Here is an 18,170-nt window from a genome sequence, read left to right on the forward strand (position 1 = left end):
TACGGGCTCCGGCGTTAAGCCAATATTATTTTGACGAGTCGTTGACAGTGGTTTACAGTTGATGAAACAAACGCACACTCACACAGAACAGTCCTGGGAAGGTGCACGCACACAGGTGCCGACCTAATCTGTACACGTCACACATGTATTTGAGGGGTGTCACTATTTGAGTGAGTGAGTGAGGTGGCGGGTGGCCCATTTTCACCCTGTGAAATAATAGGATACGAAAACATCGGAGGCAGAATATAATCCTCCTGCGAAGGTTGAACGGAATGGAAATAGGAATATGAAATGCGCGAAAGGGATGTGTCGGCCCACGTGCTCGCTGAAAGGGTTACCCAGCGATGGTTATCTTAAGGTGCTAAATCTAAACGTTGTTCATTCCGCGTTACGACTCTGATTCCTGATAAAGGTCTCACGTAAATGTATTTTTAAAGAGTCATTAGAATGCAGTTCATCCTTTCCTTAATGTTATATTTACAAGTCATAATTTAGATCTTGGACGTGCAAATTATTACAAAACTTTATCAGTCCGACATGGTCTGGGGATTATAAAAATTATCGTAGAACAAGGATTTATGGTTATTTAATGTTGCGATATAAAGATACAAAAGAGTGATTAAAGCAAAAGTTTAATAAATGAAATATTTGACGTGTACGATGAAGGACGTAGTGACAGCCCTAATGTTTTAGAAAGTGCCATGAAAATGATGTGTTGATAATAATTAAAGGTTCGGCACGGTGTCGCCGCGAGTCGGATACAGCGGGGGGATAATGTAAGGCATTATAACATTACTCGCTGGGGCACAAAGCTTTACATTCTGATTGAATTCTGCGACTGAAATTAAGTAAGGATTTGCCTGTTTATGTTAAGGGAAGGAGGGATCAGTCAATTTACGAATCTCTTGTATGTTCACGCCTTTGTTTGTTGGATTGATACTCGTGTTCATGTTGATTATATTATTGATGATTATTGTACCTAGTAATGATAGATGATGAGTAGAAGATGTCGGTAATTACATTATATTATAGCTCGTCGTTAGTCTGCCAATCGTACCTGATGTTTAGAACTGAAAGTGTGTGACATCTTCCTTGTCTGTGTTTTGTGTTGTATGTAATGATAAGTTTCATTAGAAAACGTAACTTAGTTTTTGCGTAATCAGAGCATCTCACTTCTATTTATCTATTGGATCTTTAGTGGTAACTACATAGTGCACTTAAATTTAACAATTATGATGATAGAATAACATTTACGTACCTATAGGTAAATTTTATGCGATGTAAGTATCTATCACTACAAAAGGTGTTTATTTTAATTGTCAGCTACTTTTCCGCTTCTAAGATAACAAATTCTTAATCAATTTCTCTCGTACCCCTATTCAACACGGGTTGACGGGATAAATAGACATACCCACGTAGAATCTGTACCAGGTATTAACACTTTCTTTGCAGTTTACAACTATCTTATGTTAATTTGCAAGATAATTGTTGGAAATCACTGGATAATTTTCAATTAATGAGTTATACTGGAATATGCATTCAATTAAAGAGGTACTGACAACAACTTATAATCGCCTTGTTATATTTTCTTCTAAGTCTGTTACAATGTCCATTTGTAAAAACACACACACTAACAGACGATCATTATCTAAGTCGCGTTTTTTATTACGCAGAACGTTATTGCACATTTATCGGATCGCAAAAAGCGCATATTCTCCACAATCAGTGAATCGAAAGCCCATTTTTTCCATTTCCGTATCGAACGCTGCAAGAACGTACGATAAACACCAGCAGAGTCGGCAATCATAGCAATTTCTTGCTATCCACGGCTGCGTTTACAATTTTTAATGGTTTAAACATCAACTGGCAATTGGAAGTAATCAAACAAATTGCCGTTGCCCCTTATAAGGAAATCGTAATAATAAACGCGGTGGCAACAATAATTAAACGCCGAAGCGATGCGAAACAACTCGAGAAGTGTTAGCTGCTTACGACAACTGCGGATACTAAGTAGTGATCGACTTACATTTGAATATCGGCGTTTTATCATAACTATTTATGTATGCTGCATAAATGAACGTATGTAGGTATGCATTTTTAAAAAGACATTTCGTTCTAACGAATGACACGTAATGGAATATGAAGTTTATGCACTTATGCAGTTGTAAACGAGGCCTCAAACAAAAATACCACAAAAAGAACTAAGTAGTAGCTACAATATTCCTGTTAACTAGTTACCTACATCATGGTGTCAACTCCTGAAGTTTTTGTTACTTCTATAACTTAAAATAGTTTTGCATAGTTCAGTCACTTTTGCATAATAAGCCCGTAAGTTCTTACAACGAACTCGTAGATTGCCTCGGGGATACTTAAATTGTAAGAAAAAGAACATAATTGACTGTACTATAACAGTTACCTACCACATAGTAATGTAAGTTACATTAATGACTTAATTGAAAATACTTCGGTAATTATTTCAGTTTCGCGCGAAACAGAAAGAAGTTTACCTTATTTTCTTAGTAACTGGCTGGAATTACTCGCATTCGCAATGCCGAAGATTATGCTGTTCGGTAACTATTGACGGCTCAGAACCGCTTTAACGCATTTCTTATACCGCGTAGCGAAATGAAATTCGAAAAAAAATATGCGGTGGCCTACAAGTGCATCAATAAATAACCCCCCATTACATTAGTCTTCCATACAGGATATTTCAATAAAAATTAAGCAATTAACATTTTAATTAAAGCAGTCGTTATTACGCCGTTTCAATGGGACCATCACTTGTTGTAACCCTGTATGGTAATGAGTGTGAAAAGTGAGGTCGTTTGTGTCCACCTGCGCTTAGACGCGTGCGTCTGCGCCGGCAGTTGCTGATTACGGCCACCAATCAGCATTGCCGATTAAATCGATTATCGACTTTCAATTATTGGGATATTTCGCAATAAATATCGATTTGACAAGTTGCGTGCGCGCACAAACGTCCTGCGATTTGTCAAATAAACATCATATGTCAGAATCAGAATGTTCCGTGCCAGTTATTTTTGAAAGTGGCTATTGCTGAATTGTTTAATGAAAGATTTACGTTTGTTGCATTCCTCTGCAACCGACGATCTATTTAATGTAGCAGTTATATCTGAAACTGCTGTTTCTAAATAAACACTAGTAGTATACAAACAGTACAACTCCTGTACCGTAGTAAGACCAAAACCAAATACTTTTATGTAGAAAAATCTTACCCATAACTATATGAAAACAAGACTAGAATAACTACCTCCGATGAAACGTTCCAAATAAATGCGAAAGGGTTAAAGCAAATATGCATAAGGTAATATTCACAATAGATAGGTACACGTCGGTTCTTTGCTTCGTGTGTCGCTACCGATAGGTATTTCGAATTCCAAACATTGGAATCGTGCGTGGAATTCCATCCCTCACGGTGTATTGCTGGGTATGTCACCCTCAAACGTACCGTACCGTCGAGGGCAATAGATAAACTAATAACAGGTGGCCTATCATTTCAGATTTCTCACTTAACATGTAAATAGTACCACAAAATAATGTATTATGATTAGTCCTAATCGCCATTTTACCATTCCGTATGTCCTAACCTCGTTATTATAGCAAAAAAATTAAACACTAGGTATGCGATTCCATAATCAAATTAGTGTGGCCAATGACCTCAGGAACTTACGCAAACGTGTTAATACATACCATTGAATGCTCATCCAAAGACCTTATCTTACTGATGTAATTTACTATATTATGTGTAGCCGTAATAACATTAACTAACTCGTGTTTTTTCGTCCGCCATCATAGTAATAGAGGTTTCTTGTGAGTGCGTCACAAGAAGTGTTTACATCGCGAGACAATTTCCATACATGCGTTCAGTAATTCCGTTGTACGCAGTGTTTAATTCCCAACGTTGTGTCGTGTGGAGCGGCGCTTACAATTAAAATGTCGTTCTACTAGCCACTTATGACATTGCTCACACCTCGCAGTCGTCGTGGCCGATTCGCGTTTTTTGTCCGGGGAAAAGCATAGCGAAGGAATTTCTTTTAATTAGCAATACCGGTGTTTTGTAAGCGTCTGCCAGCCGCATTCTATACATATTCCGTTATTTGTGGAAGTAAGTAATTTTTATTTATTTATTTTAATTAATGCTTACAATTACTTTTTAGAGCAAGTCGTCTGGTGCATACTTACTCGCAAATTTTGATTGATTTTCAAACGCGATAGGTACTTCTCAAAATGCCGTTGTTAAATTAAATTAACGTTTGAAATTAAATCGAACTAATCTGTATGCCGATTAAGTCTTAGAATATTTGTAGAAGCGTCCTCGATCACGATACGATGCTCAACCAATCACACCGATAATTATTATGTTAATACGATTGATTTATAACCACTTATCAACAAGTCTATACGGTTTCGCCCGGAGCACGATCGTCGTTCGTATTCGAGCGCATTGTCGATCAATCGACTCGATTCAAAATTACATGTTTCTCTCTTCCGTAACTCAAGTCCGTTTGTTATTAAATTGACGACACGTAATAACACCCATTAACTGCGAAGAGGCCGAGTGTCATACACGACCAAGATTAATTTGACAATTAAATGTTTTTTTATTAGCATGTTTGAAAATGGAACTTGGGAGTCGTCGAGTTATTCCAGTTATTTTTTTCTTAGTGGCGACAGCTCGCTACATTTCTGATATTTTACAAATTAGAGCATATGTGTACGACTGCACCTGTTAATGGCGATTATTACTATCGAGTATTTTATTAATAGCATTAAGTAGAAATTATTTAGAGCTCTATAGTAAGTCGGCTTACGTAATCCAACTTGGTGTACATATTTTTCATGCAATAAATATTTTAATTATAGGATTTCGCAGTTGTTTATTTATAGTTTCTGTTGTTGATTAGAGCTTAGCATAGCTTGTTTATGTGGATTATACCTATCGCTACTGTTGATTTAGAGTCAATATTTTATTTTATTAGTAGCAGTGTAACTTCAAAAGCGTACATGGTAATAACAGCTGCTACCAAAACCACTGACAGATAATCTCTCTTTTGTGCGATATTAATAAAAATATGGATGTTTCAGTATCTGCTACTTATTATGTAACAATGGCAGACATCTTTTGTTAACATTCACGGATGAATTGATCCTTTTTGTAACGTTTTTAACAAATAGCATTCACATATAAGTACTTTGTAGAACTTGTAATTTTATTAATATTACGAATTCGGACTGATAGAGCGTAATACTTTATATAGTAAGTTTCTTTCCTGCTACAACTAGATGATTATTTTCAAACTAAAATTATGGGATCGTTTAATACACATTTAATTCCACTGAAGACATTAAGTAGATACTTGAGCTCAGGTGCTTAGATTATTCTAGTTAAATAGGCATTATATTCAGGATGTTGTGTCCATTAGGCCGGCTTACTGCAGCAATAGATTAATAGTTGTTTCTTTATAAAAAATACAAATAGAACATGTAGAATATGATTAGTTTTTCACGTCCACTTCCTTACGAATTACTTTTTAATCATTTTCAAAGTTGGTTTTGCGGAAATATGTAATAAGATATAATATGTATTCTGCTATATTTATATTTCAGTTGATATCCGATTCGTAACCGAAACATAATAACACGTATGACACATCGTTATCCTCGTGTGCATTTATCCGGAATAAAACTGTGTCCCGGTCAATTTACGAGTAATTAAGCCTGACCCTCTTTCGCATCGGGGGAGGAACTTTTATTTGGATCGTTGAAATAGTCCGGAATCGCCGCTAAACTCCCATCCTATTGGCTGGTAATGTGTAAAGATTTCCCCGGTTTCCCGGGAACTTGATTAATGTGCTCGTATGGTGTGAACCGCCGAATTTTCTTTTTATTGCTATTTATATTAGAACGCTTCGGGGTCGAAACCACGCACTGTATTCATTGCAACATTATTTTATTATTCAATTAAAATTGCTTATTCTATGAAAGTAACAACAAATGCAAATGTTACTATACCGAGTATTCGTGACTTTAGAAGATATTTATTTATTTATTGCTATTAAACCGATACCATGGAAAGGTCAAACCAATTTGTAAGAAAAGTCTTAGTGATATAGATGTTTTGTTATCTTAATATTTCCAACACGATATGATATTTTATTAAGTACAGTATGACATGAATTGTACCCAAAGCATTGAACGAACATCAAACACAGCTAAATCACAAACAGTACTTATACGTAACAACGTGTAATATTGCTGAAGGATGAACGTCTTTGCAGACGGACTATAACTTCTCAAATTGCGTCCGTCAGTAAGGGACGCGGATTAGCGTGTGCTAGGGCAAATATTTTATTACAGTCCAAATCTCCAGCCCTCAACGTTTTATTGTTCATAAGGCTCGTCCGAGCCAAATGAAAGAGTTTATGGCAAGACATAAGTCGGTCGGTGTTGCCAATGTAGGGGAGTTAGCCTCATTATAAGCTTAAATGAAATAACTTAATACTTCAGAATTATTACCAGAATATGTGCGTAATATTGTGTGTATTAAATTACACATTTTAATGCGGTTATAAAGTATGATTTATGAAGAATAGTAAAGGAATGGGCATCAATTTGCTGTATAATATTTATGTTGCTACAAAAGTGTCTAGTCTAAGTAGAGTATTATTTAGCGTATTAGAAAAATAGTGACCAGCTTTTACAATAAATTAACATCTTGCAATAAATAAGTGGCAATATTTCTGTGCCCGCACCTGGCAACTCAGTCTATCGGTCAGTCTTGTTGACTCACGATATTGACCGTTCGCATTTTGTCGGCGATGGTGTATTACTGTTATTGATTGTACTCGGCGCGTGACTTGTGTAGACGATTGTACTTCTACTGATAAACAACTTGTAACGCATCGAATCAGGCTTGTGTATAGAAGTGTTCGGCCAGACGCATCAATCGCTTTGTGTAACGATCGTAAAAGTTCTTTCATTAGATGCTCGTTGCAAATGTCAATGAATATATGGAAGTAAGACATCGGAATTGGATTTTTAACGTTAATTGAATGTGTGTTTTGTCATTATTGTAAACTTTTTTAATTCTAGATACAAAGTAACATTGTTGAGTAAAAAGTCTTCAAAGTGACTTAGCAACAATTCTAATGGTGTGACCTATCACATCTACACACTTACAGTTTAATGTGTCTTCGTCCACTACACCAGCTATCAGCAAAATCTTTATTGATAGTTTTATACACACGCTATAAATAAATAAGCATCCGTTTTATGGTAGCTAATAATATAAACTGCGATTATTCACTATGCAACAGCGTTCACTAACGAAGCAAAAACCAAGCTTTTCATTGTTCCTCGCGATATAAGCGCTAATTATAAGATCTGTCAAAGTCACAATTGCTATTACGATTGGTATTAAAGAAAAAATACCAAGGTGTTGCCACTGTAATTAATTTATAGTCTAGTTAGCAGATAAGAGTTTGACAGACAGTGTATCAGCAAGTGTAATTTAAAACTGTGTTGTTTCACTTGGAGCGTCAACTCGAGCGATTTATCGTGCAAACGCGCGGTCCGTTATTTCGGCCAATCGCATATGCCATTGGTATACTGACCGTACAATTATGTATTTATTGTAAACGCTACGATTGCCGGCTGACTGTAATTTGGTTTTAATTCGCCCTCTTTCGTATCATTTTCGAGTTTCTTCGTTTTGCCGATCGTTCCAAGATTTGTTGTATTCCATAACACTTTGTAGCTCTGAAGCCTGCAGTTGTTACGTTTTGTTGATTCACTGCGTTTTTGTTCCTTTAGTTCGTTGGTATTTGTTGTAATCCTCATTTTATACGGCAGGGTTTTATTTACGTTTATCGAAGAGGAATCACAAATACTACATTGTATTGCATTTATTACCCTCGTATTTACTCGTTGCGACTTAATGCATCCAATAATTTATTCCTTTCATATGATTTATAGGCCATTACGGTAATGTTAAGGTTTCCAGTTAAAACCACCGCGTTATAAAGTCTAGGAGGCTACGTTTACGATAGATGCTATTTTACGACAGCAACAAAACTTTAATAAAGCTTTCCTTTTATTTTAGTTACAACTGTGTACAAAGTGCCGACTCCACGCATTCTTATGTGCGAATTACTGCGACTAGGATAATCTTACGTAGCTGTATGTGTTAAATTATTATCAAGCTTATCATGTTTGTTTGACTGAAATAATTAACATCGTCTTATTCCTTCAATTAAAAAAGGTTATGTGACATTCACATCATCTTAACGAATCGTCGAATGTTATCCGTAAATTTTATATAATTTTAAATTACACTTTCCAAGATATTATGGTATTAAGTACTTATTCTTTTTTACGGAAGATAGTTGTGTGACATAGAACACATGCGAATCGTGCATGAATAGACTGCCAAAAAGAAATTGCCTTTAGGTACTGAAGACATTGGTGTATTTAAAATTGTCCAGTAATAAGTATCGAACGACATTATGTAAGCGTCAGAGAAGAATACAATGTCAGTGTTGGCACTCGCTCCTTTAACTTTATGGCCAATCATTTATGCGGGGCTCGTTTGGTCATTTTGTAATCTGTCTGCAATAAAACTCAACGGTTATTATGCCTGTTCCATTATCCCAGAACTTGCAAATGTTGCCTCCTCTGTTATGATTAAACATTTTAAACCATTCGAAATTAATTTACATCCTTCCGTTTTAAGTTTCCGTTAATAAAGTTTAATCCACTACCATAAAAATCAAAACAAACAGCTAAACACCTAAAATTGGATTTTTTATAATCGAAAGTGCGTCCCTAAAGTTTTTGCGGTTATGATTGCCTTTATTCCAACCTCCTTTAAACACATAAGTGATATAATTGGGGTCCCGATTCTATCGATTCTAATTCGAAATAATGGCCAGTAATTTGGTACGACCATTTGTCGAGGACAGTCGATATTCGATCAATAAATCGATGTGTATCGATATAATAGCGGTTCAGAATCGACGTTTCATTTCTTTAAATGCCCTGATCAGTGGATTCGCTTAATAATAGTCATAATGTTAAACGATGAACATTTTTGTCGGTTATTGAGCAACAATTTGTGAGGGATCACTTTTGTATTTTTTGTGGTGTGCACAAATAACGTCTCGGACATTTCTACCTCGATAGTTCTCTCTGACAGAAACATGACTGGGTGTGTAAACAAGCCAGGCTGCAGGTGTCAAGTTTTTATATTAATCGCTTTTATGAAGTTTGTTGGAGATGGTCTCCGTGTAAGCTTCTGTTGTAACAGAAACCTACAGCACTAGTTTAAACTTTGTAAGAATAAATCTAAGGCAAAATCAAAGCATAAAATCAAAATCATTAGCCGAACATGCCATAAAACCAGTTTTTCACACATTGTGGAAGAAAAGTGGTTCAAAACAACCGCACTGACCGCTCTACGAATTAGAAAGGGATGCTACTAGTTACTGCCGTAAATAAGAAAGAGACAACAATAAGGGTTGTTACTACCGCAGGTTATTACGAGATTTAACAAGTATTTAGTTAATTAATAAGTGCGGTTGACCGGCGCGGTTGTGGGTCCGTGTTCGGGGATTTGTAAATATGCTTTCTGGTTTAGTGACCTAATTGTGGTTTTTGGGAGTATACCATCGCTGTTAAAATATTATGTTATCTCTGTGTGAATAGGCGGTTTAGAAATAAACTTTGATAGGTGCTAGTTTTATGGCAATTTACAGGTGGTCTACATACTATGCAGATGAATGTTGATTTAGAATGTTGCGTAGGAAAGATACTTAATTTGTAACAGTATAAATAAAATAAATTATCAATAGGTTTCATTCATTCATCAAATCATTTTCACAGCATATTTACACGATTTTCGACGCGAAAGCCAAAATGTTGACTTACTACTGAAACTTCACGCAAAACGTGGAATAATTAATTACAATAATAAATACGAAGTCGGTCGTATGGTTGCGAAGATAACCGAAACGGTTAGTTAAGTAAATAGACCCAAACAATTAATTCAGGGTCCATTGGTCATAATGTTTGTTTGTAACTTGCTACCCTTGATTTCAGTTAGAGTTTGATTTGCATGCGTGTACTCATAAATTATCCGTTTAATGGTTCCAAACTTAATATTTCATGTAAGCTCGTATTTTAGGGATCACCAATTTTGATTGATTTTCCCCTACTACGATGGACAGACAAGTTCATGATCTTCACCGGTCAGACACATAGCGTGAGATATATTTTGATGTAAGACTGTATACTTTGATTTAGTACACTTTACAAATGAATACTTATGTATTCCATTTATAGACTATCAAAAAGGAGATACCTACATGCTTTAAGCTCGGTTACGATGTTGTTGTATCGGGGCGCTACGAGAACAATCAAAATCAGAGCTCTGTATACGGAGGTCTTCCAAAAGATTTGCTTATAATTAAAATTTTCGCATTAAACACACCGCATCACATACCTGTGCCCTTAATCGCGGAACAAAGCGACACACAATATTTAATATTCAGCAATCCCAAAATCCTTTGTAAAACGCTGCCACAATGGAAAAGGGTATTTTCCTTTAACGGTCCAACCGTTAATTCGTGTTTAATTCGACACCTTGTTAATTGTTTCCGACGCCCCAGTAGGTTTGGTGACCTCGGGGGGCAGACAGGTCATGGGCAGCGAAGGACCACCCGGCACCTCCAAAAACACCCTCACGGGGGGGTCATTTTAAGAATATTTGCGCTACACCCCCCTTATGTTTACTCGGGTTGTTTGTGGTACCCAGAAAACAATAGTCTCGAAATTCATTGCTCATTTTATTATTGTTGATACACCGTTTTACGGGCGATTCGATTATTGGAACGAGTAATTAAATGATAATACTGGGCATTAATTGGATTTTACCTGAGTGTTACGCCTAAGTGGTCTCATGTTTACCTCGAATCTCATGCCGTTTCATGGCTCAGATTTTGATATTAACATTTTATGGAAATATAACACAAACTTTTCCTAATTTCTATTGATATTTTCTACCATATTCAAACATGAGAAAATGCTTCCTAAACGTAATATTTTTAGAAGATTCTAAGTTATTTTCTTCTATTTCAGAAATGGCTCGTATGGAGAAGTCCCCCCTCTTGGCTAACGGGTACAACGCTCCCCCGACGCACCTGGGCCCCATGGGGTTCATGCACCAGCACGCGCTCATGTCCCCAGGCATGCCTCACCACGGCGTGCCACGACCTGACGGCTCCATCATCAAAGGACAGCCTATGCACAATATGGAAGCACTTGCAAGGTAAGATTGCTGATGATGACTGATCAATTGCCTACAAGTGTGACGCTGGAGACTTTTGTTGTTTTCTATGGAAGCAGCACTGTTTATAGGTTCACATTTTTTTCAGTTTAGAAACGATATAGATACGAGCTTATAATATAACCCTTTAAATACTGCCAGCCCAGCTAATGATTAAAAATCGTTTTTTCATTCACGGGCCTGTTTGAGTCACCATTCCAAAACGTGTTTTAGTAGTCTTTAATGATCAAACCAGGATAATTTCGAGAGCCACAAAAACAATATAAAAATTGATCCAGACAGGATCTGTCAAACTTTTATATTTTTATTAGTTTTGGTGTCCATGTTTGGACATACAGTAGCCGCCTCATGTTGTCATAAACCCTAAGGCAGGAAGCGAGACTATTTCGGTTTTATTGATTGAAAGATAAACGGTCTATGATTTATGAATAGCTTTGTTTATCGTCTAAATAAAATTATTTCCTATATGTAGGCGTTCATTAAACAGTTATGTTAAAGCACGAAAAACAATGGATACACAAATAGACTTTAAAGTCGGGAGGAAAATGAACACTTTCCTTAGAAATTCAGCGGCACGTGTAACCTCAGTGTTTTATGTTTATCAAGAGGTAGAATTTGTTACATTGTTTTAGAAAATAATGAACTGTTCATCTGAAAGTATTTATGTTGTAACAACAAGCTACAGTTGTTAAAACATTTTTTTATTTAATTACTTAAGATCTATGAACTTAATCGAAATTTATTCATGTTGTTTTCTTCTAGTAAATAGAGTCTTAAGCACATTTTATGACTCAACAAAATAGGATCAATCTGTAGTGCTTCGGCAATTACTGACGTACCACAATTACTGAAAACCTAGTCGGAACACCGAAAACTGAAACCCCAAAACCTCACGAAAACATATTAGAATATTCAAACGCCGAAAATTAAATCTACATACGTTACACGTCATAAACGGCTTACGTACGTATTAATTCACGAAAAGAAACCTTTAAGCAGGTCGGTCAAGTGGTTCAGGTTAAATGTCCGGGAGGGAAGTTAATCCAGTTAGAAAAGTACAAACACTGAATGCCCTCACTTCCGCTCCGAAGACCCACAATGCTCACTTGACTTACCCCACTGTCTTACTGCCACTCATGTAACATAAGTGTGTCTTATAACCTTATATGTGACATCTGTTCGTGTAAAAACCTTGTCGTTCCTACTACACATGTACAGGCATTTCGGGTGGCGTGTCTATGTGTGGGTGGTGCACTTTTGTGGTTGTATGTTCAACAATTCGGTTATGTAGTGACGTAATTACATGTGTTTCCATCTAACGTAATCCAGGAGCTAGGTGTTTAAAGTCATGTAAACTCTTCAACTTTTTTCCTTGTGAATTGGTGCGTTACGAACAAATAACACTCTTCCCGTAATTATAGTCTTCTGCCAAGTATACGAGAATACACATCGATGAAAAAGGCAAATTGATACAAACAGCTTATTATTTACTCGCCTCAAGTGACACAAACATAGAAAGAGCTTTGTTTTTCCACAAACGCACATCAAACAATTAAACTGTACAGTATAGCGGTAATATACTATTTAACGCTTCGTTTAATATATCGACTGAGTGCAAACATAACACATTAATTAATAATTCATATACACGTACTCACAAGTATTCACACTATATAGTTGAGAAAATAGCTATCGACAAGATGTTTTAAGGCTACTTGAGTCAAAGTACAATGAATTAGAACCCTCAACCAAATGATACTTAGTTACAAAGGGTGTTCCCTTGATTACAAACGACGAAGAAAAGTTTAATGAAAAACAAAGAGCTAAAGTAATCGAGAAACAATTTGGACGATCACGCATGAGTGGTTACGGAACAAATATAAACGATTGTTTTTAAAACATAATTTGAACGACCCCTCGCTTCACCAACGGAACATTTAATATCGAGTGCTCATAATTATTCCTTTCATATTCAAACCCTTTTTACGAACTTTCTTTGCAAATACTTCAGTAATTAGTTGCATAATTTTCTTATTTCGAGAAGAGGGCAGCGTTTAACTCTTTTCTTTGGTGGAAACCAAAGCTTCACAGGATGAAATAAAAACAATAGTTTTAGCTTCTGTATTAAAATAATTTTAAATTATAGGAATCAGGGACCTTCTTAATTAATCCCACTTCACTATCACCTCTTTCCATCTTTCTTATTTTCTTAATTTTATGATTCTACTCAATTCTAGTTTACTTACCGTTTCCTCGGTTTTCTTATTTTATTTTCTTTTTGTCTGCAGATCTGGTATTTGGGAGAATTGTAGAGCGGCATATGAGGACATCGTTAAACATCTCGAAAGGTAAGAATAGCCTTGAGTAGAGAAGAACTTAGCTTCGGGAATCAACAAAATAGACAGATTGTAATGATACAACAAAAAAACTGCTTTTCTCTTTTATTTTTTACTTTTTTCTCTTAGCATCATCACCTCACTCACCAATTACCATCATAATCCACAAAAGATCGACTTTATAATTAAAATTTCAAAGAGGTCGTATAGATTACACACCAACAAATACACTCGCAGAAAGGATCATTATTTTAAAACAAAGCGAAATCTTTGTTAATTTGAATGGGGCGCAGATATCACAGGAGGGTGTGAAATTAGAGGAGACAATTAGATCCGTGGATCGGGTGTATTTTTAACAAATGACCGCTCAGAGCGCGGGACGGCTGCGGGGTGCGAACGATTCATCAAACTCATTCAGGGGCTAATCTCGATGCGAGGAAAAAGCGGCTCTCATGTAAATTGGGCTGATTCGAGGGCCAATCGGCGGGGGAAAGCACTTTTCTTTTCTTGTTTAATGGATGGTGATTGATCGCCGAGTCGCTTTGATACTTCGCGGTTTTGACTTCGATTTTACTGCGTTTGAAGGTTTTCATACACGTGACGGTAACATGTCAAAAGCTTTTTATTGGTAATGCTCTGATTTTGTGGCAAAAAATATTTTATTCCTTTCATATTTTGGGTTGGTACCTATAATATATAATTCCAACACATTTTAAAGGTTGCGTTTTATTAGAACGTGATGTCCTGATGTACATTGGCTTTACGTTTTAATTTTAATAATTTGATATTGTTCATGTTGTTTTTAATTAATAAAGTACACGTGAAATGAGGTTCAGTTCCCAAATCCATCTAATTAATCGTGTAGATTGGAATATAAAATCGTACACGTAGGTCCGGGGCTGGAGGCCGGGTAGAATTACAGTCGGACAGCGAGCCTTGTACCGATGTGTCACTGTCAGGCGGCGATCGGCCGGCCACAGCCGCCGGATTAGGGCTGTTTTAAAGAAATTACTCGCTATTTTTTTACAAAATTCAATTGGTATTTTTTAAATCGGTTTCGATAAACCTTACTTTTTTATCGAGGATGGCATAATTTGGAAATTTCAATGTGTTTTTTCGATGACAAACTAAGTTAAAACTAGGTAATTCTTATATAGATACGTAGTCTTTTATGTCAGAGATAAATGATTTCTAATGTGAGTACAATTGAATGGAACAACAGGTAATGTAGTTAAGTCATATTAATGTCCTTGTCTGAATGGCGGGCTTCCTTGCTCTCGCATTATCTTGGTTCGTTTAATTTGCGCATGCGTCCGCGACCGGTTCTCAATGCTAAGTCCAATTAATTGACAGGATTATCTCTGATTTAATATAATTTGTACGTACTGTTTGTTTTGTTTTCTCTTGTACGAGCACTCGGTCGTGTTTCATTTGCAATTAAATTCAAATTTATTTAATTACCGCGTCTAAGTTAATAGTGCTCATTCGGAAGATAACAAGCCCTAACACGACAAATGCGTACCGAGATTCTGTTGTTGCTATTGAAGCGCAACATGTACTTAATTAAGTGCGTATACCTAGAATTGGACAGGGGCGTTTCATATGCATTTTAATGTGCAATTATTTTGAAACATAATTTACTGTTAATTAACACTAGCAATTATCGTATTCATTTTCGAAAAACGGAGTCGTAAAATCAAATAGTAGAATAACATGGGACAAATTGTTCGGCTGAATGCATTCGTCCGGTTTAATTCGGTTTTGGTGGGAATTAGGCGGCGATTAATTGGTGCGCGGCGGGTTAAGCCGCGCCGGGCGCCCGGAGCCGGCATACGCCTCCCGGATCGGCACACATCGCTGTGACGTCGATCGTTATTCATCCCCGTGCCCCTTGCCACGCCAAGATAGCATTGTTTGTTCACCCTTAATTTCAAATACCTACTTTTTCCGGTGAAAAACTTTGAAAAAAAAAACCAAGCTGAAATTGTGATACAAAACACTTCAGCGCGTTATATACATTTTGTATTTCTTTATGGAACCGTTTATTATTAATTGAAATACCAATAATCTGCAATCAGCGACGTAGGTATACGTCAGTACGGTAACGTAACAGAACGTCAAGAGTGGCGGCACCACTTGCGTGATTGAATCCTCCACCATTAATTTCTGTGAGATCAAACGGAGACCGAGGGTGATATTTATCAAGGATATTGCGAATTATTTTAATCAAATCAAATTCCCTTCGTTGTAAACAAATGCTTTTGATTAATGAGACGCGCGACAGAGCCTCGCAGCCGTTGTGATAAAACACCCGAGGAAAAGGCGAAATTAATGGTCATAAAATGAACTCTTGTATCCGTTAGATAAAGATACTGAATGCTTTGAATCTTAAGTGATTTTTCTTCTGCTATTTTGAATGATGATGCCGGCGATCGCATCTGGTGACTGTGTACATTTATATCTCCAGAATTAGTCCGGAGTAATTTCGCGCGATTAGTGCGTAACTTTCAGCGCGCTTCCGAAGATATTTAGATTGTCATGGCGTTGAATCATTAATAATAACGAGTTTTGATTTTCAGTGGACTAATATGCGTAGGGCGTCGGTAAAGGGTGCCGCGTCACGGCAGTCGTCAGCCCTTTGAATACCTTCCGAGTTTGTCGCCGATGCGGTCGTACTGGAATTTTATCTAGCTCTTTGTACTTTGCCCTTTTACAGCGAGAACTATTCGGATAGTTCTGTTGGCGAACCGAACTATTCGTTTTGTGAGCTTTGATGTCACATTCACGTGGACGAGTCTGTGCCCGCCGCGCATACTACCTACATCCTGTGGCTTTCCGAATCAAAATGTTCAACAAAGACATTTTTCCAACATACGCGTAGAAATTATAGTGTTCACTTTATCAACACACGCATCTAGGATAGACAATGTGCACATGTCTTTCTATGTACTTTATAAAAGGGTAGCTTTTTGTATTTCTACATAGCCTCTGATCATCTACTCTCGATTTATATAGAAGCAAAAGTTCCCAAACTCGATATAAATGGGAAGTGTAAACGGGGCTCGCGATGTCATAATGTAAGTTGCACCGTCAGCCTATATTAATCTGGATCCGGCGTCTGACAGCACAAGTCAAATTTCTCATCAAAAATAAGAATTAATGGGGAACGGCATTAATCATTAGCTGGCAAACGGCACGAGGTGTCTGTATCCCATTATTTTGCATTACTAATGATATGTACACAGCGATAAGGCAGCTTTTGGGAGGAAAAATATTCAGTGTCACCGTCGGTGATTTGGTGTCGCTTTTGTTACACTTCTATTTATAGAGTATCTTAAATGTCATGAGAAAATGAAAGGGACTGTAGGTATCTGTTCCAAAAAATGTAGCAGATTAAAACATTCTCAAAATTCCTAGTTTATTTCTAAGTTGATATATTCTAACAGCTGGTTATGTTAATTGCAAATGTTATTTTATGCGGCGACGCGTGCCGGGCGTGGTGGAAAACATTCATTATTCCATCCTTCATTCGGGTGTCATTTCCACGGAGGGCGACCAAAAACACTGACTACTGGCTTAGGATAAGCTAAATCGTGAATTAAAATTGAGTTTTTTATTCTCTATTAAAAAAAAAAGTATTAATGTTGTGTTGTTTGATATTTTAGCTTAGAGTTCTTGTAGCTAAGCAACACCTAATAAATACCAAGCAGTAAATAGCTACTGCATGTGTCAAATAACGTGCATCGTTAGAGAAAACCGACGCAAATTAAACACACATAGTATCTAGCCGAGTGTAACACGACGACAGACCGGGTGATCAATTAGTCGCCTTCACTCAATAATTTTTAATAACTTTGTTACACTAATCACTTCCTCACCAAAAGGCGTGACCGTTCTATTTCTAGTACAACGTTGCCATTGACAGAAGATGTCACTTTTCCTTTAATTACGCAGCGGCCTCATTTCTTCGCGCCCTATTAGTACACATCAATCAATGTTGCCAATACCTATTTTTTACCCTGCGACTCGAGTGTTTTTTCCCTTGGCCCGTTTTTGTTTACGGAGATTTTTTAAGTGGGGAATAATTTGATGAGGTCCGCCACCCGACTGTGTTGCGATGCGAGCGATGCTCATTTGTCATCGTCTTGTCATTTCTGCGTTTCTTTCGAGCAGTTGAATCACTAAAGTAATTATGTAAGTTTTTAGTTGATTTTTTCCATTTGGAACACTCGCGCAGCTTTTATATCGATCCAGAGATTCTCAGTTTATTGATCGAACTAAAAATGAAAGTCCTGAGAGCTCTGTGTAATTATAATTCAGTTTTTGTACTTTGTATCGTAAACACGACATCGCGCAAATCGAGTTTCATTTGTCAATAAAAAGATTGAGTTGAGTTGAAGCATGAACATCGCCCTCACATTTTTGTCTGTAATTAACACGTTTAACAAATGAAGATCGCTCACCACAGAAAC

The 18,170-nt window shown here is 36.8% G+C and overlaps 1 protein-coding gene across 7 annotated transcripts in view; it reads left to right on the forward strand.

Annotated features, from left to right (window-relative positions):
- The window catches only part of LOC110370742 (dachshund homolog 2), a 128,380-nt gene that overhangs the window by 53,918 nt on the left and 56,292 nt on the right, over positions 1–18,170 (forward strand). For all 7 annotated transcript variants that reach the window (XM_049840624.2, XM_021326659.3, XM_021326663.3 and 4 more), the window contains 2 exons: positions 11,155–11,344; positions 13,651–13,710. In XM_049840624.2, the coding sequence (XP_049696581.1) occupies positions 11,155–11,344; positions 13,651–13,710 (250 nt within the window). The remainder of the gene's footprint in view (positions 1–11,154; positions 11,345–13,650; positions 13,711–18,170) is intronic.

This window comes from Helicoverpa armigera, chromosome 13, assembly GCF_030705265.1.
Source record: "Helicoverpa armigera isolate CAAS_96S chromosome 13, ASM3070526v1, whole genome shotgun sequence".
NCBI lineage: Eukaryota > Metazoa > Arthropoda > Insecta > Lepidoptera > Noctuidae > Helicoverpa > Helicoverpa armigera.